The sequence below is a fragment of the Camelus bactrianus genome, chromosome 15, assembly GCF_048773025.1.
Source record: "Camelus bactrianus isolate YW-2024 breed Bactrian camel chromosome 15, ASM4877302v1, whole genome shotgun sequence".
Taxonomy (NCBI): domain Eukaryota; kingdom Metazoa; phylum Chordata; class Mammalia; order Artiodactyla; family Camelidae; genus Camelus; species Camelus bactrianus.
The window spans coordinates 15146786-15168496 of NC_133553.1; the positions used below are offsets into that span (position 1 = coordinate 15146786).

A 21711-nucleotide genomic window follows, 5' to 3' on the forward strand; every position below is an offset into this window, starting at 1 on the left:
ATGACGCATGGGGCGGGGCCTGGGGCGGGGCCTAGAGCCGCGAGACTTTCTCGGTCATTAACTTCCGGTCCCTCAATGAGAAGGTGGGCACTGGGCTGGCGGGACTGGAGCGGGCGGGACCCAAGGAAGCCAGAGGCGGGACCCAAGGAAGCCAGAGGCGGGACCCAAGGAGGCCAGAGGCGGGGCCCAAGGAGGCCGGAGGCGGGCGAGGGGCGCGAGGTGGGGTCTGGGCAGTACCCAGTGATGGCCGGGGCGGGGCGGGCTGGGTGGGCCTGGGGCCCCGCCCTGTCCCCGCCCCGCCCCCAAAAGCCGCTCGGGGGATCGGCCCTCGCTCGGTTGAGCGTCTGAGGTCTCTGCGGGCTGGTGGGGGTATCCCCGGCCCAGAAGCCGGCCGCCGCGGTTCTGGGGCGCCGCCGCGGTTCTGGGGCGCCCCCGCGGTGCGGGTGCACTCAGGACTGCCAGCCACGCAGCTGGGGAGGCTTACTCACTGCTTTGGTGGCGGGAAGGACGCTGGGGTCACCAGCGAAAGAGAGGGAGGAAGGGCCACCTGGCCACCTGGCCACCTGTGCTCTGCTCCCGCCGGAGGGAAGGGGAGGGGTGCGACCGCTGCGTCGCCGTTGCCTCGGTGCTCCGCTCAGCCGGGGGGCCCTTTTCTCCACTCCGCCCGCGTGGGTGTGTAGCCTGCGGGCTGTCCGGTACTTAACGCACTGGGACACAAGGAGAAAATTTAATTGGAGAGGTAATTCCTTAGAATTCTGCCCAATATTTGACTTTTGCTTTGTTAGCAAATCAGCTGCTTTTAAGAGTCCTCTCCAATGACAAGCCTTGCTTTTCAAATTAATTTTAAACTATCTTTCTTAATTTCCTTTAAGTCTTCAGTTCAACAAACGTCATCAAACACCTACTGTGTGCTACTCAGGCTCTGGGGATGCAAAATTGAGTGAGACAGTCTGAAAACCAAGGGATCCTTGAAATGGACATGTGAACCAATGGAGGACAACGAAAAACAAGCTGCTTGAGGTGTGTGTGCGAGGCAGTGGATAGGGAGACTGGAGCCTGGAGGGCCAGGGAACACACTAGTGCCTGGGGAAGGTTTTGAAGGTTAAAAGGAGAGTTCATGCAGGTGAGTTAGGCAGAGAGAAGGAAGTGGGATGTTCCAGCAAGAAGGGACAGCAAAGGTGTGGTCAGGGTGCCCTGCCTGTGGACTCGAACATCAATTTTTAAAATCTCAACTTTCCTAATTTAAATTGGCTGCTGTCCATTCCTCATTCCTGATTGCACTTCAAGGTAGCTTTGTAAGAAAAAAAGTAGTCTTTATAAATCAATTAATAATTGATGGTTGCCTCTCTTCTCCTGTAGGTGTATAGTGAAAGCTAGAGATGTGCTGGTGACCACTCTAAGGGTGACTGCAGCCCCTCTTTTTACGGTCATTCACTCCCCCGTCACATGGCCTTCGGAGGTCCTGTGGCCTCCAGGTGGTGCCGGCCAGGCCTTGGAAATTCTCTTTCTACACTTGCTTTCCTTAGCAGCATCACTAGCCCACGTCCTCCCGGTGGTACTGGTTGAGTTATGAACACAGGTGGTTCCTGGAAGAACTGATTTCAAATTAGGGAGCTGAAGTGGGAGTTGATCAGGGTAGTGGGCCAAAAGCAGAAGTCTTCACTTCAAAGCTCTGGAAGAACTGGGACACCAGCCAGGTGGGAGATCCAGCCAGGTGTGAACCGAAGACAGTGGTACAGGGTAGGCGCAGCTGCCGACCGCAGTGTTCCCTTGGGCAGGAGAGAGGCTGGGCCCGTGGGAAAGTGCTGCCTCACGGCTGCCTCTTCCCGCTAGCCTGATCCTGAGCTCAGACCTACTTAGGACTTGCTTTTCCATGTAAATTGCCTGGCTGTGGTCCTTTAGCACAGAGAACTCACAGTCCCTACCAACTTACAGGTTGGAATCCTCTGAGCATGTTCAGAAAATCATCCATGTGGCTTTCTACAGTTACAAAACTGTTTCTTCTGGCATTTCATTGATTACATATTTGAAAATCTCTTCTATCTTAATCTCAGGCTTAAAGTGTGTGACTTTACCTTCCCTGGGCAAAAACTGGCCCATTCTCAATAAGGTACTGAGCACTGGGCCAGAGTCAGAAGATACCTACCAGAGGGGATGTGTGCCCTCAGATAGATCCTTAGCTGTTTGGATTACATCAGCTGAAAAATAGGAATGAAAATTCCTGCCACAGAAAGTCTTTTCTTAGATTGAGATATTAGATGAAATAATAAATTAAGCACAGTGGGTGGCTTACTGCCTGGTGTATAACATCCTCAAGTAGAAATAGCTGTGCCCTTGTCTATTGTGATCTGTCCATTAGGGACAACAGAACCATCTGCTGTTTCTCGGGGTCCACTCAAAAATTCCATAGATTACTGAGAGCCAGCAATACATCAGATGCTCAGCTAGACCTGGCCACGTGTGGCTACAGAGCATGTGAAACACGACTAATCCAATTACACTGGATTTTGAAGATTTGATGTGAAAATGCTACTCATCACTTTTTTGGGGGGAGAATAGTTATTTTTAATAAAAATATATTACTTACATATCTTGAAACGGGTTTATCATTTTAATGAATTACTAGGTATATTTTTTTAATTTTCTGCTTTATTTTTTATATGGTAAACAGCAAGAGACATAACTCAAATACATAAAAATTATTCAAGATCTTCAATCATTTTTAAAAGTGCAGAGTCCCGAGGCCAAAAAGCCTAAGAACCGCTGACCTAGCAAAAAATTATAAATCAATATAGGAACACGTGTAAAATAATACATTCAAATAGTACCTGTGCTTGTAACTCCAACTTAAGTTTTCCTACAAATTATATTTTTTGAAAAAAGTTCCTGCCAGTCTATATCATATTTCTGTCAAACATGCTAGGATTTCCCAAAATGTGCTGTTTTGGATGGATACTGCTCTGAAGTCGTCTCTTGCTTCAGAAATGACGTATTTGTTTCCTAGCACCCAGCGGTGTCCAGATGCCACAGAATCACTTTTTGCACCATCAGAACTGACATCCAGGAAGCCTGTGCTGAGTACGGTACACACACAGCTGGAACCGATCCCATGATGTGCCACTAGCACCATCCCGTCTGCAGGTGAGACACGTCTGCGTGGTGGGAGCCTCACGCTGCTGCAGTCCGCACCTGGGCACCTGTCCTGTAGAGGATTTAGAAATGGTAATAAAACCCAACCAAAAATTGCTAGACACTGTCAGTGATAAATACTCTTTCCAGGAAAAAAAAACCTCTTGTTCATCTAAAAATGCTGTAGTTTCCTATTTTCACTACTAATCTTTTGTGAACATTAATAAACAGAAACCTCACTTAAAACAATTGCAGACCCAACAGGAAGAGACTTGTCCTGCGTCTCCAGGAGGAAGCAGGTTACTGATTGCTCCTTGCCGGGCTGCAGCCCAGCCAGTGAAGTCAGTGCACTTCAACCCCCTCCATCTCCTCCAGTGGGCTCCTAGTGTAGAGCAGTCCCTCCCAGTTCCCACTCTCCTCTATAAAAGAAGGTTCCTCTCTTTCATTCCCTGGACTTGCCTGTAGTTCCCCATCAATTGCATGTCCTGAGTCACAGTTCTTTACTATTCCCAAATAAACCCATTTTGCTGGTAAAATAACTGGCTGCGTTATTGTTTTAGGAACACTTTAAAACAAACATTGTATTTCACATGGATGTTAATTCCAAGACCTCCCGGTTTTACAGTTGGTTCCAGCACATGTGCACTCAGCTGTATGTTCATTTGGATCAGAAGCAGAGATCTTGCTTCAGGCGTGGTGTGGTCCAGCTCCTGGGGCGCTGGGTCCTCCTGCATCCAGTCCTGCCCTGCTCTCCTACCCCTAACCTGGGAAGCTCACATCTGTTCACTTCATGTTCCAGAGCCACCGTTTCTAGCTGTAGACACCTGGTGAGTGGCTTCAAGTCTGTTGTGAGCTTTGAAAAATGGAGGAATTGATGCTGTGCACGGTGGCCGTGAATGTCAGCTGAGGCTGTGTGTGCTTCCCTAGCGCGGTCTGACCCAGTGTGTCCTCAGTGCCACCCCAGGTCTCCTCGTCCTGTGCGTGCAGATTAACTGGGAGGGATGGTGTCACTTTCGACGGAATATATTGACGAGCAAATTATCAGTTTATAGTAAAAATCAACAGTGTAAATATCTCTATAACTTTAAATGTTAATATCTAAGCAGTTACCTTCCATCTACCTGACAGGTCATTGATGTCCAAAGGCCGTATTGTCATGTAGGAAGAGTGAAATTGAAACCGTCCAGAAGTAGCCAGTGACCTTGCTTGAACTAAATGATGAGATTTTCACATTCATTACAGGCTTGCGCATTTATTTCACCCCCACGCTTCTGACGCCGGCTGATAGATAATAATGATAGAAACCCTGCCGGCTGTAAGTGGAGGGGAGAGAAAAAAACCTTCTGTTAAAGTCAGCCCATTCGTTCTTGACCGCATGGACAGGTCCGTAAATTCATTTTACACCCAAGGACTCGTCGGTAAGTCTCCTTCCGTCACTTTACTAGTCACACTAGGCGCTGTGATTTGGAGGGATAAGAGTGACTTTGACGTCCAAGCCCTCTCACCCACTGGCCTGGCTGGACTTTGAGCCACAGTCAAAGATTTTCCCAAAGTAACTGAAGACCTTCACAGATTTGCTGAGGAGTTTCATGCAGTCATTCAAATTTATCAACATGGTTTCTCTGACTCACATCAGCTAGTTCATATGCTCGTCGGCGAAGGCCAGGCCCAGCACTGGATGAAACACGAAATGGGAAATCCCAGAAGGTCTCTAGAATTAGACCAACCCACTAACCTGTTATAAGATCAGGCTCGGGTTCCTGGGGCTTTTCCAAAGTCTGTTGATTGGAACAAGAATCAGACTTGCACACAAAAATCTGATCAATTTGTTCATGACTATTAGGATCAACTTCAGATTGTTTCTTCAAAAAATTCTGGTCTTCAGATATCGATTCCCACTCAGATAGCTTTTATCTGTGTTTATCAGTGGGCTGCGGTGGCACCTTTCTCTCCTAGTAAAAAGCACCAGGATGGAAAGGGGAACTATGTCCACTCAGATTTAGCTAATGCAGCACACCAGCTCTCTGGCACCTTGGAGATGAGTCACCTCCAGGGAAGCCCGCCAGTGTCCTTAACCTTCAACCTCAGCAAGTGGAGGCTCCTAAACAAAATGAGTCCTCCTCGTTCCTGCTGTTATTGCAAAGATCCAGATCATTCGGAAGGAAACGGTTACACATTCAAGCACTTCACCTGCCCCCAGTCGTTCTGACATCCTCCCAGTTCTCATTGGTGGAGCTTCAAGGAACCGTGGGGCTCTTCCCAGTCCTCCCTCTTGAGCAGCTTGGAGAAACCCTGCTCCAGATGGAGGATGAGTCTCTTCCAGTCGCCAGGGACACCAGACCCACACTCTCAGGGCTCAGCCTCACTACTATAAACAGCCCCTTCCTAGGAGTGCTGAAGCAGTTCGGGTAGTTGTGTGGGGGTGGGGTGGGGGGGTCTCTAATGAACCTCAAGAGGTTCCTGTCTCTGGACCTATCCCCTTTTGTTTAGACCCTTTGAGAGACACACATCCTGTCAACTTCGTTCCTCCAACTCCACCCATTTATTGGGAGAGACTTCTGAGAGAAGTATCATGCCAGAACTTACATCTCCCAAAGATGGAAATAATTCTAGGATTTGACATTAAGTTATCAAAGTAACCAGCCAGGTGAATTAACTGACCCCTCAACATCTTTTACTTGTTTCATCTCTGATGATTCTAGAGCTGTTTCTAGAAAATCTAGGATCATGTGTCCCTGTTGAACTAGTTACCACCCTTCTTACGGGCAAAATCTCCAACTGATGCTGGCAAAATTCACAGCACACCTGCCATCAAAATTCAAATAGATGCCTCAAAAACCTCTTCCCAGAATCAATCAATACCCTCTAAGTAAGAAGTCCTTCAAGGCATAAAGCCCAAAGTAGATTACAAAGCTCAAGACCCCACTCTCTTGTACTAGCCTCTGTAACACCCACTAGGGACCAAGGGTGGAGGTTTGTCCAGGGCCTCAGGGGAAGAGGCAAAAGGGAAAAAAAGAACTAGGAATAACTACAAAAGCAAGAAAACAACAAAGTGGCATAAGTGCATATCTATCAACAGCACTTTAAAAGAGGTGAGACAGCGCACCCAGGAAAGGACCTTCCTGACACTGAAGGACAGGAAGCTGCTGAAACGAGAAAACCTGAGCCTTGGCCAGTGATGCTTCCAAAGGAAGTTCACGGTCAAAAGGGAGACATGTAAACAATTAATGAACAGAAACGTCAGTTAAACAGAGCAGGGGGACCAGAAGGGGGGATCTCACAGCCTGGGACAAGAGCAGAGTGCAGCAGGGAGAAGAAGGCCTCCTCCTGGTTCCTGGGAGAGACTCAACCAGTGCAAAGCCATGAGCTCTGTTTACTCGAACCCTTCCTCCTTCCTCTCCCCTCTATGAAAGCATTCTCCCTCTCTTGTCGTGTGGGGACTCACATGTGGCTCGCCAGGGTTGCAGACCTCAAACTGCGATTCTTTGTTGATCCCAAATAAACCCATCTTTGCTGGAGAAATATCTGGCAGTCCATTTGTTTCAGGTCAGGTAATTGGAAACTTCATCACTTTATCATAAATTTAAAGAATGTAATTTTGTGTTTTAGTGATTGATTGAAAAAAAAATGCCCAACCTAAAAGTTGAGACTTATGTTTTATTTGGTGGACATACTGAGGACTTAACCCTGAAAGACAGGCTCCCAGATCGCTCTGAGAGACTGTTCTGAAGAGGTAAGGAAGGAGCCAGGACATACAGGAGTTCTTGCCAAAAAAAATCAGGTAGTCAGAACATCAGAAGATTACTGTTAAAGAAAACCAGATATCTCAAATTAATGAATTTAGTGCTTTTCTATTAATGGGAATCAAGAACCTGGGCTTAATGAAATCTTTCCTGTGATGGGCATCTTAACTATCTAGGGCCAGTATCCTGTTTTCTCCATCCTGCGTCCTCTCAGGGACACCACTGTGGGTGGCTGCAGAGGCAGATGGCTTGACAGCCTTGACATCCTCTGTTCTGATAGGGTAGGCGAATTTCTTGTCCATATGACAAATGAAGAATGAGTAGATGGGAATTTGGTACATGACATGTTTGACTTCAGGGAAGCCTTTTGATTTCTTCGTTAAACAGTTGAAGATTTGTATAATTGTGATGTGAAACATGGGATTTAAGAAATAATATGGAACACCTCACGAATTTGCATGTCACCCTTGGGCAGAGGCCACGCTAATCTTCTCTGTATCACTCCAGTTTTAGTATATGTGCTGCTGAAGCGAGCACAAAACATGGGATTGAAATTCCAATGTACTGCAATTACATTGTGTTATAACTTACGTATAAATATTGTTGTCTTTCATGAAATGGTTCTAGCAGGATTCAGACAGCCAAAAATAATATAAACCTGTGGAAAATTCTCCATTAGAAATTCTGGAGATGGTTTAACAGTATAATATCTGACACATTTCCCAATCATTTAAAAAAATAATTCTATTTATTTTTAAATACTCTGATTATATTTTATAACGTTCCTAAGTGACTTTAGGCAGTTTCAATTTGATTAGCATTAAAGGAATGTATGTTTATCCAAAGTCTTAGAATTTGGAGTTCTACCTTTATGTCTTCTGTAACAAAAATAAGGATACAACATAGAAATATATATGTAAAACCTGAGTTTGTCCCATAAGTTAGAGAGGATTTTTGGGCAAAACTATTGTCCTTTGCCAATCAATGAATGCAGACCACTATATTGGCATGCCAAGAAAAACTCACAGGATTATAGTAACAGATGCAAAAACTGCACTTGACATAATCCCATTTATGGTAAAAACTCTCAGGAAAACAGGGATAGAGGGAAACTTCCTCAACTTGATAAAGAACATCTACAAAACCCTGATGCTACCATCACACTTACTGATGAAAGACAATGCTCTGCCCCTGAGATGGGGAACAAGGTGAGGAAGTCCCTTCTCCCCAGACCTTTCCACAAAGCTCGGGAAGCCACAAAGAACTTCACTGAGTGGACTTCTGGAGTTCCGCCTCTTCAGCGGACTGGCGGACACGGATGCCACGCTGAAAAGGCAGGTGGAGTAAGGAAATGGAACTGGTCCATCCGGGCTTCAGAGCGACTGCCCCGAGATGCTTATACACGCAGCTACGTTTTCTTTCTTGAGTAAGTTCCAAGTTGACTCAATTTTCCAAGGAGTCAGTTGCCTTAAAAAAAAATCATTAGAAAAGGAAATACAGCTTTAAATATCTAAGATGAACACAATCTTAACTTAGTAAAGGTGGTTGGAAATCTTGGCGATCACCTAGGTAACGATTTAAGCATTTTTCAAGGTGCCTGGCTCATGTCCATAACCACTGTTAAATCTGACACAGGAGGAACTTGAAGCCTCAGCACGAGTTGCTTCCTGTGCCTGAGAAGCCCTTCTCCCTGGTGATCAGTGCCTATGACTCTTCCACATCTCAGGTTAATCACATCTCTTCCAAGGAATCCCCTGACTTCTCAGAGCATGAATCCTCCTTGCCCCTTACTCATTTTGCTGCTATGTGTTACTACAATTCGCCGTTAAACATTTAGTCATATTGTTCGTCACGGAGGGCAAGGACCCAGAGGGCTTCACTTGTAACTCGCACCCGGTGCAGCGCTGGCACACAACGCGAGTTGTCTGAGCCATACTCCCGGCTCCTCTCCAGGCCAGGAGTCCTGTTACACGCGTTCCAAGTGTCAGCCGACTGGCGCGCACTTTCCCAGGAGCTGCTTCTTGGTTGAATTCTTGGTCCCCCCACCCCAACTTTTCACCACACCTCCACCAAGCCCAGCGTCCAGCTCGGTTCCCGCCTCTCCGGGCCTCCCGAGGGGTCGCGAGCCCTGCGAGGGCGCCGGGGTCCCCACCACTTGGGCGGCTCCTCTGGGGGCCGCGCCTGAGCCCCACGACAGGCGTCGGCGGACGTCACAGAGTCGTGGGCCGCACCGAGCGATGGATAAGGGAGCTACGGGGCCTGAAAGCCACACTGCTCGTCAAGCACTCGGTTTCCGACGAGCGTTCACGACCATCTGTCTCAGCTGGGTCTCCACAGGCTGAACTGGAATCCGAGTCCCTGATCCCTTTTCTCGGCTTCAGCGGGGGCGTGAGCTTGCTCGTGTTAAGTCAGACTTTCTTAAACGTCCTATCTTCCGGGGGCCTCATACTGCTTTTCTTGGGCCCAGGTCTCCCGCCCACAACCCGGCCCGGCCACCAGGCTCCTGCGGGAGCTCCAGGAGCCCTGACAGGAACTCCTGCCAACGGCACAGAAGACGAAGCTCCCAGGACGGGACAGCGTTACCGACGGACCGGCCCCCCGGAGCCTCTTCCTGGGACTCTCTAGGCTTCCACCGTTTCTCAGAGGTTCTTCCGGTTTCTCTTGCGCTATTCCCGCCTCTTCCCCTCTGCCGCCGGGATTTAACGAGCTCTCGCGAGACCTCGGCCTTTTCACAAGTGTCGGCCGAGGCAGCCAGTGCTGCCTGCCCCGCAAAGGTTTGTTTCCCGCCGTTACCGTGTCCGTCTGCCGGCTGTGAGGGCCGCCCGTCTGGGGTCCGCGATGGGGGATGCGCCCGATTACCTGGCCAGCGGCCCCCGATGGCTTGTGCGGGGAGGGCTGGGCCGGGGCCGGGCCGGGCTGCGCTGGCGGGAGGGCGGGTGGGTGGGCGGGGGCCGCGGGCCCGGGTCGCGCCGCTCAGCCTGCGGCGTCTGTGCTTCCAGGTCGAGGCCATGTTCAGCTCCAGCGCGAAGATCGTGAAGCCCAATGGCGAGAAGCCAGACGAATTCGAGTCCGGCATCTCCCAGGTGAGGAGAGCAGGCCGGCCGGGTGGCGTGTCCCTCCGCGTGTCCTGGGGTGGGGGTGGGGGTGCCCGGGGTCCAGATCCTGGTCCGGTTCCGGGTCCGCGTCCGGGTCGGGTTCGGGAGCCGGGCCCGGCCGGCGCTGACCCGCCGCCGCCTCCTCCCGCAGGCCCTCCTGGAGCTGGAGATGAACTCGGACCTCAAGGCGCAGCTGCGGGAGCTGAACATCACGGCGGCCAAGGTGAGCCGGCCCCCGTGGAGGGGGGGCCTGTCTCCGCGCGCTCCCCGGCGCCCCCGGCCCCCGCGTGTGTCCGCGCGGAGCGGCGGCTCACTGCCGCTCACTGCCGCACGTGCCGGGAGGAGGAGCGCTGTGGACCAGGATGAGCGTGGGTCTCGCTTTTCCGCAGGAAATTGAAGTTGGCGGTGGTCGGAAAGCTATCATAATCTTCGTCCCGGTCCCTCAACTGAAATCCTTCCAGAAAATCCAGGTCCGGCTGGTGCGCGAGTTGGAGAAGAAGTTCAGCGGGAAGCACGTCGTGTTCATCGCTCAGGTATCTCTGCCTTGTGGGCTCCGTTGAAAGCGCGTGAGTTGGGACTGAGCGGTGAGAACGACCCTTCCCCGCGCGCGGGGAGACCGCTCTGGGTGGCAGGGGGCTCTCGGCGGGTGGAGGAGGGGGCGCACTGCCCCGCTGGGTCAGGTGCCGGTTTCAGGAGGAGGAGACGCTAAGGAATAGTTTGTAGGAAAAGGGGGAAATGGTCAGGTTTCGTAAAGTTCCGTGGCCGTCGTGCAAGCAGACGTGTGGGAATTAAGTGTCCGGCTGATGAGGAGTCGAAGGGATGGTGTTCCGCGGTAGTACCTGCAGTGGGTGCGGCCAGATGGAACGTGTGTGATACCTGGGAGGTCAGTCAGTCGTGAAAGAGCGGGTTTTTTCCAGTTCGTTGTAATGCAAGCCGTGGATTCTGAGTGAATTACTGAGGAACCAAGACGTACTTCCGAGGATTTCTCAGTAACTTGTTTGGTCTGGGTGGTTTGGCTTTAATGAACTTTGAATTTACCCAGCTGCTAAGTCTTTCAGCTTTTAAAGGAGTTTGACAGTTCCTAGTCTGCCAACTTAAGGTCTTCCTCTTTTTTTTAATTGGGTTGCATGGTAATTTTTTATCTTACAGAGGAGAATCCTGCCTAAGCCAACTCGAAAAAGCCGAACCAAAAATAAGCAAAAGCGTCCCAGGAGGTGAGTTTTATCGGCATCGAGAACGTGTGTACCGTTAGCATCTGTTGATTTGCATGGGTTTATAGTAAGAGTTGCAGTAGGTGTCTGAAGTTAAATACTGATATTTTGGGAAAGCAATTCACATGGGAATTTTTAGCGAGTAACTTTTGGTTTCTTCTGTGATAACGTGAGATGTTTTAAAGTTAACTCTGGAGGTAAGAAGCACGCGCACCCACACAGGTGGTGGTAGGTTACTGCTGTCAGAAAAGATGAGACTTTCCTCCAGTTGTTTGGGGAAAGGGCAGGAACAGTGACTCCAGATGTGGAGGTGGCCTGGCGTGTGTTGTCTGCACTTTTTAGTTTTGCTGTGAATTAAGGCTGAAAAGTGTAGATTTCCCTGTTGCTGTCTCAGGGTGACAGTGCCACTGCAGGGGCGGATGGTGGCGGAAGGTGTCTTGTGACTTGCGGGTTACCTTGCATGAACTCAGCTTTTGGAAGTTAGCTCTTTTATCTGGGCTTTCTGGTGTTTCTTTGAAGTCTGGTTTCACAACTCAATCTTGTTTCCAAAATTTCTGGAAAACAGGAAGTAATGAGTGTTGTGGGAAGATGTTGCTGAACCACATCGTGGGGGGGGGGGGGACAGGGAGGCAGGTGCCAGGTTTACTGGAGGTTGGATGATGCGGTCAGACTCTGAGCTTGTTCTAAGGGCAGCTGGAATAGCATAAGAATTTAGGATTTTTTTTTTTCGGCCATTTTGGATAATTGGCAAGAAACTAAATATAGGGGATATTCAAGAGTGTTTTGTTAATCATGACACTTAAAAAGTGGTTTTGTGACCTCAGTGCTGACAACCTGTGTTAGTACAAAGCAGACCCTTGGCTTTGCACCAAACGAAGGCACTCCCAGATCTACACCGTGAATTCTCCTCTATCCCGAACCTGTGCCTGCGCGCTTCTCGGGGGTGGCCTCTCCGGTTCCTGGCGACCTGGTCTGGGCACTGGAGGCCTCGTTCCCCTGCACTGGGATCTGGTTGGGAGGCAAGAGTGATCCCCCCTTTCCAGTCTGATTTCCTGCCTTCTGATTCATTGTCCTTCAGTAGTTCTCTTCTGCACAGATTACATGCTGAGACTCATTTTCCTTGACTTCTGCTCTGTAACAGTGTTTCAGTTTTTCGCTGTGGTGTGTGATTATTAAGGTTGCACTGCCACTGCTCCCCCTTAAGATTTTAGACAGGGTTGGAGTCTGACTCCCAAGACTAGCTTGGGTTCCATTCTGGTTTACGTTTTGAAGGAAGAAGCGAACAAGTTCCCACGTGTGTGCCTTCCCAGTACTGCAGGAGGTCGGGCTTGGTCAGTGGTCAGCAGTGATTGACCCGTGGGCCGTCTGCCTCATTTGCTTTCTGAGGTGGTGAAGGCTTTGGGAAGTGGGTGTCCCTGGAGCTGCTGTCCCCGTGGAGCAGTGAGACCTTTGCGGTCATTTGAGAGCCCCTGTTGTGTGTGTGGGAGCTGCCGACAGGAAGTAGGAATGAGTGGGACCTAGTGTCTGATCTACTGAGGGGTGAAGACCTGGACAGATTCCCTGATAGGAAGTAGCTGTGTAAATGTTGATGGTGAGAACGCTCTCCTTTCGCTCATTCCTGACGTCCCGTAGTACAGAGCCAGGGCCCTAAAACTCGGGAATCGCTGAGCTGTTGTCAGGCAGCCAGAGGGGTTGTGAGCATGAAGCGCTGCTCAGAGGAGCACGGCCCCGTCGTGGTGTGTGTGACGGGGGCCGCTGTCCCTGCGCTGGAGTCTGTGGGATGGAACATCACTTTGTTTGATCGTGAGGAAACGAGGAGGAGTTCCTGCGCACCTTCGAGGCCAGGGAGAGCCCTCACAGGGTCCCGGTAGGTCGGGTGTGCTGTGACGTCAGTAGTTACCTGACAGCATTGGAGGGAGGTGCTTGGCAGGTGAGCAAGAGGAGCAGAGCGGTCACTGCAGTGATTCAGGGGAGGGCTCTTACAAGTGAAGGTAAACCTACAGACATGATACGCGCTCCCTGGGGATGATCACTCATAACAGCTGGTGTGTGTGCAGTTGACGAAGCATCACCTGTAAAGCGCACTGGGCTCCTGAAACAAAGTAACAGGGTGTTTGTCAGCCTGGCTGGTTTGGCCGTGGCCCGGGTGTGATACATCAAATTCAAGTAGTTTATTTGAAAACTGGTGTGAGTTTGGTCTCAGGAACCTGGGATTGGCCATTTACCTTTGGCTCCATGAGGTGCCCTGGGGGCTCACAAGAGGTCAGACCCTGCTAGGTTTCTGACCTGTGTCACCGTGTTCCCTTAGCCGCACGCTGACGGCCGTGCACGACGCCATCCTGGAGGACCTGGTCTTCCCGAGTGAAATAGTGGGCAAGAGGATCCGCGTGAAGCTGGACGGCAGCCGGCTCATAAAGGTGCACTTGGACAAAGCACAGCAGAACAACGTGGAGCACAAGGTACCCGGCCCGCCCTGCCGCGGAGGGGTCCAGGCCCGGGCTCGGGGGAGCGGAGGGGGCAGCCGAACCCGTGTCCGGGTGGTGCCAGAACCGGTCTTGGTGAACGCGTGGCCGGCTTCTTTCATCTGTACCCACTTCCCTTTGGATTATGTGTCAGGTTTTAAATTGGGAGATGTTTTAAAAATTGGAATTCACTACCTTTTAGGTTATTAGGAGAAATGGAAGTCATGTCATTCCATGGAGTGACTGGGTAGTGGGGCAGTGTCTGCGTGTGGTGGGGCTGGTGTTAGAGTCAGGAGGGAAGTGTCGCTTTGCTGCACTCCTGCTAAAGCAGAGCCAATGTGGGCAGCCCTGGGGGCCCGGAGGAGTGCGGCCCTCAGGTGCAGAGCCGTGTCCCACGACAGGAGGTGAGCCTGTATCCACTTGGGAGTGCAGGGGGCATGTCCACGAAGCTCTCCTCAGTGCCTATTGCTGAGGAGAAAAACCACAGGGCGCAGCTTCACGGAATCCTTAGGCTTTAAGACAAATGTGTATTTAAAAGTTTTGTGATGAATTCTTTCTTTTCTCGTAGGTTGAAACATTTTCTGGTGTCTATAAGAAGCTCACGGGCAAGGATGTTAATTTTGAATTTCCAGAGTTTCAGTTGTAAACAAAAATGACTGAATAAAATAGTATTCACAATGCTCTGTTTTAGGTATGTTTTTCAAAATGTCAGTCGTAGGTACACAGTCGTCTGTGTTACTGGCGGCTTCCTGCGCAGGCTGGGGGACAGGACGCGGGTGCCTGCAGTCTGTGAGGTTCTCGTCTGTAAAGTGAACTTCGTTGCTTTGAATTTCATCTCTTAAACAACAGATACTCATTTTTAAAGAAGTGGCCAGAAATTTTCATTCAGTCTGGGTGTTTGGTTTTTTTTCCATCTTACAAAATACTGCAGTTACAAGTTCTCAGTTCTGAGTTGTATTAAATGGTGGAGTCCTTGGATGAGGTAGGGAGTGACGCTGAAACTTGCTCTGTTCCCAGCTGACTGGTTGGTCTGGGAAACGCACGCACAGGCACTCGAGAACGCTGGGCATTTTTCTTGCAGATAATACTCTGAATTTGTTGAGTTTTCTGTGATGCCAGGTAACCATCAGGAGTGTGCCTAGTAGATAGACATTAAAACAAAAATTTTGTTTCCAAGAAAAGAAATTTTAACTGAGAAAACCATTGGTTTTGAAGACTAGTTTGTTTCTCCAAGAGCATGTTCTAAGATGGCCATTGGGAAGCATTTTCCTTTTAGGTCCGAGTGGTGTGTCAGGAGACGCCTGCGCACTGCGAACCTTGGGAAGAGCATGGTCTCACCCGTTTCAAACTTAGTCTCAGTCGACTTTGAATTCATCTGGTAGAAATTTAAATATGCAATAGCTTTCAAATCTCTTCGCAGGAACAAAGATTGCCAGAAAACCAGGGAAGGTGGGAAAATTTTGGTTGAGCTTCAACGAAAGTGCACAGTTGCTGAATAGGAAGTGTAGCCAGGGACATGCTTCCGTTTCTGTCCTAGAGCCTGAGACGCTTCCCGGTGGCCTTGTCCCTGAGCGCAGAGGCGCCACGGGGGTGCGGCGAGGCGGCTCTGTGGACAATAATCTTGTCTCGTGTGTTCCCACCTTCTTTACTGCAGGTTTTTGGGGGCGGCTTCTAGACATCATACTAGAATCTTCTGACTGATAAATTACTAAAATCAGTGTCTAAATAAACAGCTTGTAAGTTGCTGTATCAAAATACTAAACCAAGGTTTTAAAATCGAGTCAATCACATTACTTTCCCTAACAGTTGTGTTTGGTGAACAAAAATGTTCATGTACCACAGCTGTTCTTACTTGAATTTTCTGTTTTGTGTGGTGCTGGGTTCTGTGCGTTCTTTGGTCGCCACACACGGTGGGGATGGCACGCCCACAGTGGGGCCGGTGTGCTCAGCACATCACAGTTTCCCTCGGTAGCTTTGGTGTAAACAGAGAAACTTGAAGATCGTCAGAACATGTTTTAAAGGTTAGATCTCACACCTGCAGGGATGAATGTGTATACGTTTGTCATGGAGAGAGTCCGTCCTTCCCCTTCTAGTGACACTAGTCCGGCCTTTGATTCCTGCTTGGCGCAATGTCACGGTGAAACAAACTGAAGTTGCAAATTTCCCGAGTAGGAGAACTGAGTTCTTTGAGGCACTGAGATGTATGTCCGATCTCCAAAATAGGCATTAGACTTGCTGTTTATGAAAATTTGTAACTGCAGAACCACCCCAGTCTGTGAAAATAGAGACGTCTCGGGTACTAGAGACGGCCCCGGTTACTTGGAGTCCTGCCCGTGCTGGAGGAGCTGTCTGACAGGGTGCAGCGCACCCCATGAAGAGCTGTCCTGCTCTTTTTTAGTCCTGACTGGCAGCGTTTTGCACGCCCGGAGTACCCCAGGCAATCCAGTCACAGCCTTGAAGCAGTGCCGACCACCAGTCACGCTTCAGCCTGCGCTGAGGGTCCGAACCTAGGACTCGGGAAGGTGGGCGTGTGGTCGGACTCACCCTGCCCTGGGGCTGTGCCCTGGGAGGGGTCACCCATTGCTCTGGACCTGTTTGCTCATTTGTGAAATGTGTAGCCTCGTGGTCCTCCTGCTGCAGGTCACAGTGAATCAGTCCTCCCCAGCCCCCGTCAGGAGGGAGGGGTGTGCCTCGCAGGGTGCCTGGCACTATTGAAACTTGCTGCTGAATGAATGATCTTGTCCTTGGAAAGCGAACTGGTTACAGAATGGTCGTTAATGTCTTGAGAACGATCTCAAAGATAACAGGAAAGCTAGAAGATAAAAGCCAAGTCCAAAGCTCTTAAGTGGGTGAGGGTAATAGGAAGTTCTGAATCTCACTGCTGTTTGCAATTGGTTGCTCTTCTCATTTCATGCTGTGTGGCTTTCCTGGAGCCTTAACTCCCCTGGGCCTCAGTGCCTTTGATAACAGCAGGCGGCTGAATGAAATAGCTCTTCAAATCCATGATGGCTTCAGAGTTAGATGGTCCCATGAGGTGGCCAGGCCGATGGTCTCAGATCGAGGACCGTAGGGGAAGGGAGAGGTTTGATTGCTGTGTTTATGATGGATTTCAGAAAGGATGTGACCCGTGACAGCCGTAGCTGAAACGCCTTCCTCAGTTCCCGGTTTTTACTGGGTGTACTTGGGGCTCGTGTTGATGGCGTCGGTGTGGGTGGACCGCTGACGTCACAGCTGGCCCGCGGGTCTCCAGCTGCGGTCCTCGCTGTCAGGTTCAGCCCGGATCTGATGCGGAGGCAGCACCCGATGAAGATGAGGGCGCGACTCAGCTACTGGGGCTTGTGAAGGGGTGTCTGAGGCTCCGGGCCAGCTCCTGTGGGAGTTGCACCCTCTGCCCAGGGTCCTGGATGTCCAGTAGCTGAGGCAGACACAAAAATGACAACCTTACAAAACAATGCCACATCGACTTCTAAATACTGAAGGGTGTGTGGAAGGCCCATTTCCACGCATCCCTTTGCCTGTTTACCCCACACGTGGTGCAGGCTTGTCTTGAGGGGTGGCTTGGGAGGGGCCGTGTAACGGCCGGGGGCCGCTCCTCCCCGGGGTCCCGGGTGATTTACTGCTTTCACAGCTGCCCTTGCTGCTCCTCCCATCCTCACGGGGCCCCTCGCCCTGGACCCGGGGACCCCTGTGACCCCTGCCACACCCCGCAGGCCTTTTCCCTCGTTGACTTTGAGCCTCAGGTTCTGTGCTGGAGCAGGACGTGCGGTCTGGTGGGTGCGAGCTGGGGGCCGGGCGGCGCCTCCCCGAGTGGTCCTGCCCCAGAGGCGGCAAGCCCAGGAGCTGGACGGTGAGAACGCCGGGTCCTCCAGCCTCCAGATCAGAGCTCCTGGGGCCGGCGGGCTGCCGCGGGTGTCAGCCTCCAGCCGATGCTGAAAGCCCCGTGTTAGCTGCCCCTGACCTCTGGTGACAGAGCGTCGCCAGGTACTGCGACATCATGGTGTCTCTAAGGGTGAACCCATCTCGTCACCACGGGCGCCGTGTGCTCCAGATCTGAGAGCCTCTGGGCCACGTGAGTTCTGTGTCCTGAGCAGGCTGAGAGGACAGGATGCGAGGGTCCCGCCCTGCTGGGGAGGGAGGCTGGAGTCGCTCTGCGCGCTCAGGGGCTCTGGAGGAATGCGGCTGAGGTTAGCGTCCCCGTGGACAGCTGTCCCAGGGATACAGCTACGGGCAGTGTGACCTCGGTGAAAATTTCCGTCCAGAGACACATAGGCTTGACGTGGCTCTTGTGTCCAGATTTCTCAGTGAGGTCTGAGAAATGTAAATAATAACTGGGAGGCTGGCCAGACTCTTGTCCTGACCCACCGGAAGCCACCAGGTCATTTGAAGTTTAGAGTTTGTGAAGGAAAAGCCTGTTCTCAGGGCCGTGACTTCTGTGCTTTCAAGAAAAAGCCAAGGGGAAGGGGAGAAAGGAAGACAGGGAAGGCCTGGAGGGAGGTCCCTAGGGATTCTGATGGCTTTTTGGTACCTGTTTGTAAGACAGGTGTAAACGTGATTTATAATCTAAAAATGTTCTAATTTATAATCTACTTGAAATAGGCAAGTTAGTATAATATTATCACTTATGTTTGTACCTGAGAGTAATTCTTAGATTACTGGCACTTTATTTCTGTTCTTTGGCGTTTTTGTTTTTGTTTTTTGGGTTTTTTTTTTGGTCTCGTTTTGTTTTTGGTTTTGAGGGGCAGTGGTTGGAGGGGAGGCAATTGGGTTTATTTAAACAGAGGGACTGGGGATTGAACCCAGGACCTCATGCATGCTAAGCTGACACTCTACCACCAAGCTATCCCCTCTCCCCAGGTCATTGGCACTTTTTATAAAAGGTGCTTAACATTTCAGGACTCAAAAACAAAGGTTGGGTACACCCCCCCCCCCGCCCATTTTCCATCTGCTGCTCCACGTGGTCTGGACGGCACAGCTGGGGTGTGGCGGGGGCTCCTGCCGGGCACATCCCCCATGACTGTGATCTTGGGCAGGTGACCTGATTCTCTGCCCTGTCTCCCAAGCTCTGAAACGGAGATGACGCCTTGCCTGAGGGGTGGTTGTGAGGACTAAGTTAGGGGTGACGGTGGTCCTAGCCAGCGCCGGGAGTGGGGCGCTGAGCCTTCACCCCGGTTTCAGTTACGTGCGGCTGAGCAAAGGGTGTGCAGTCATGACTGCCATCCAGTCCTCCTGCTGGGGGTGCCCCAGTGGCTGTGGGCGTCTCTGGGATCTGGCCGTGGATTCCCACCTCGGCACTCTTGGCATTTGGAGCTTGGTTAGTCTTCGTGGTGGAGACTGTCCTGTGCATTGCAGGGTGGTCAGCAGCACGCGGTGCCTCTCCCCCTCCACAGGGTGCACGCTAAGAATGTCCCCAGAACATCACCAAACGCCCCCTGGTGGGGAGTGGAGGCAAGGCTGAAGTTGAGCTGGGATTGCATTATTTTGGACTTGTTGGTTTCAGAGGTTCGCTGTGATTTCCATGTACTGAGAGCTCATCAGTTACAGACTTGACAGTGGGGCGGTCAATTCAGAAAGCCAAATTCAGAAAGTCTGCACAAAACGAGCAAACTTGAAACGCCTGAACGTGAACACCTTATAGGAAAAATCTGATGGTGCTTCCTCCAAGCCCTGAAGATGTGCATGACAGCCACGTGGGGTTAGGAAGCTGAAATTAACATCTTAAAAGCTGCCAAAGATCAAAAATTCCAATAACCATGCCAGGGAAAATACTGAGCTGTCTTCCAGTCTTTCTACAGAAGAGCATTTTCAAGGGAGGAAGCAGTAACAGTAGATGCAGCCAAATAATATAGAACAAAAGAAAGAAGGCAGCTTTTTGTAAGTGAAGCCTTTCACGCTTAGGTAATTGTAGGCTCACGTGCGGCTGTGAGCGCTAAACCAGAGGACCCGGTGCCCCCGGTTCCCTGGTGGAAAAGGTCTTGTGAGAAGAGCCCGCGTCACCAGCAGGGCACGGACTTCATGTCCCTCTTCCACAGCCACGCCCACCTCCGCAACCCTGGCGACCACTGGTCTGTGCATTTGGTAGTCTGGTCATTTCGGTTCCATCCTATAACTGGAATCAGACAGCAAGGAGCTTTGTGGGATTGGCTCTTCCACGCAGAACTCCCTGGGGACCCCCCGTTGGTGCCGTGTCGGTCGCTGGTTCTCCTACTGCCGAGCACCCTCCCTGGGCTTTAGGAGCAGAGCTTTTTTCACCAGCTGCCCACTGAAGGACGTCTGGGTTGTTAGGAGATACAGCTGCTATAAACCTCCGTGGATGTTACGGTTTCTGTGTGAACGTGAGTCTCGTTCTGGGATGAATGCCCACGAGTGAAACTCCCGGGTTGTACACTAGTTTCGTGTTTTAAGAAAATGCCCAGCTTTTCCCAGAGCGGCTGCACCATTTCAGTCCCACCAGCGGTGTGGAGGGGTCCAGCCCCTTGTCACCCTTGCCAGCACTTGGCCTTGTCACTATTTTTAGTCGTAGCCGTTCTGAGAGGTGTGCGGTGATACCCACCTCCCTGTGGGTTTAACCGGCCTTTCCCAGAAGGGCGGTGACACTGAGCATCTTTCCACGTCTTCATGCTCATTCTCTGTCCCCGCGTCCTCCTCGTGGTTGAAACATCTCTTCATGTTCTCCCCGTCTTCGAGCAGGATTGTTTGTTACTTTACTGTTGGGGTTTGAGTGTTCTTTATATATTCTGAATAAAAGACCTTTGGCAGATCTATAGTTTGTGAATAATTCCCTCTTGTTTTTGCGTGTTAGTAGGGTTTCACAGAGCAGAGGGTTTAATTCTGATGAGGTCCAGTTTATCAGTTTTGCTTCGTCTTTGGATTGTACTCCTGGTGCTATATCTAAGAACCATTTGCCTATCCCTGGATCCTGAAGATTTTGTCCTATGTTCTTTTCTAAAAGTCTTACAATTTTGCATTTTACATTTAAGCCTGTGATCTGTTTTCAGTTAATATTTGTATAAGGTTCACCTGTTGCCTCTGGGGGTTGAGTGGCTCTAGCACCATTTATTGAAAAGACCATCCTCCTTGCGCTGAATAGCTTTTGCTCCTTTGCCAAAAATCAGTTGGGTACAGGCCAGTTAGCAGATGAAAAGATGCACTGGTCACCAGGGAAACGCAGATCAAAACTACAAAGAGATGCCACTGCACACCCACCCTTTAGAATGGCTACTATCAAAAAACCCAGAAAATGTTAAGTGTTGGTGTTAACCAAACTCAGGTCCAGCTGCTCGCTGCTCAGAAGACAATACTTGAGAGACAAGTGTTGGCAGAACAGAACGGTTGCTTTATTCAGGAGGCTGGCAACTGGGGAGAAGGGGGACTCATGTCTAAAAGCCAGCACACCCTCCCAATCACAAGGCAAGAGCTTTTACAGGGGAGTCCCAGGGGTGCGCAGGCCGAGGGAGGGGGCTACGTGCAGAACAGCACCGTCAGCTCTGACTGCCATCCTGCAGTTGGTCACGGCGGGGTCCGATCGGCATCGCCTTGGCTGTGTTAAATGCAGTTAGCCTTCAAGCCCACAGTGAGTTTGTTCTCATTTCCTTGAGGCTGTTCTCGGAATTGTACAAGATGGAGAAATTGTGTCGCGGCTACAGTCCAGTCCGTGTTTAGTTACCTTCCTCCACCTGCTGGGGGCTTCGGTATCTGCAAAACAGCTCAAAAGATATGACTCAGAGTATCGTCTCCAGCCCTTGAGGAGGAACTGAAGGTCCTTGACTTTGTTTAATGGCTAAACTGTTATTATTCTGTCTTGCTTGGGTATTTTCCTTTGCTTCTGAGTATTTTCTCACTTCTCTGATTAAATTTATTCTTTGGCTAAAGTTTTTCTACAAAGAAGAGGCAGGCAGAGGGCATGGAGGGGTCTGTCACAGCAAGGCCCGTAGGGTCCTGCTCGGTGACATTGGTGAGGATGTGAGGAAATTGGAACCCTTGTCAGTTGTTGGTGGGAATGTAAAAAGGTGCAGCCACTTTGGAAAACTGTCTGACAGTTCCTCAAAAATTTAAAAATAGAATTACCATCTGA

General features: G+C 50.5%; 1 protein-coding gene, 3 long non-coding RNA genes and 1 other non-coding gene across 7 annotated transcripts; 3 read left to right on the plus strand and 2 right to left on the minus strand.

Moving 5' to 3' along the window:
- Nucleotides 1-82: 82 nt before the first annotated feature.
- LOC105070519 (uncharacterized) lies at nt 83-3610 on the plus strand. 3 transcript variants are annotated; one of them, XR_012499162.1, is made up of 4 exons: nt 83-219; nt 873-1020; nt 3005-3222; nt 3385-3610. It is a non-coding gene; the product is annotated as an uncharacterized LOC105070519 (long non-coding RNA). The 3 variants fall into 3 exon arrangements; XR_012499161.1 differs by having other exon boundaries at nt 3005-3141; XR_012499160.1 differs by lacking the exon at nt 3385-3610 and having other exon boundaries at nt 3005-3249.
- Nucleotides 3611-3819: 209 nt separating this feature from the next.
- LOC141573449 (uncharacterized) lies at nt 3820-4365 on the plus strand. The gene is made up of 2 exons (XR_012499164.1): nt 3820-3956; nt 4258-4365. It is a non-coding gene; the product is annotated as an uncharacterized LOC141573449 (long non-coding RNA).
- A 2401-nt stretch (nt 4366-6766) lies between these two features.
- Nucleotides 6767-9511, minus strand: LOC141573448 (uncharacterized). The gene is made up of 2 exons (XR_012499163.1): nt 8041-9511; nt 6767-7530 (listed from the first exon to the last, which is right to left on the minus strand). It is a non-coding gene; the product is annotated as an uncharacterized LOC141573448 (long non-coding RNA).
- Nucleotides 7303-7409, minus strand: LOC123617405 (U6 spliceosomal RNA). Its single transcript, XR_006725530.1, has one exon. It is a non-coding gene; the product is annotated as a U6 spliceosomal RNA (small nuclear RNA).
- Nucleotides 9512-9577: 66 nt separating the features above from the next.
- RPS7 (ribosomal protein S7) lies at nt 9578-14320 on the plus strand. The gene is made up of 7 exons (XM_074341611.1): nt 9578-9646; nt 9872-9955; nt 10119-10190; nt 10357-10500; nt 11117-11181; nt 13487-13637; nt 14209-14320. Exons 2-7 carry the CDS (start codon nt 9881-9883, stop codon nt 14284-14286), a joined length of 585 nt encoding a protein of 194 aa, XP_074197712.1. The 5' UTR covers nt 9578-9646; nt 9872-9880; the 3' UTR covers nt 14287-14320.
- The last annotated feature ends 7391 nt before the right edge of the window (nt 14321-21711 follow it).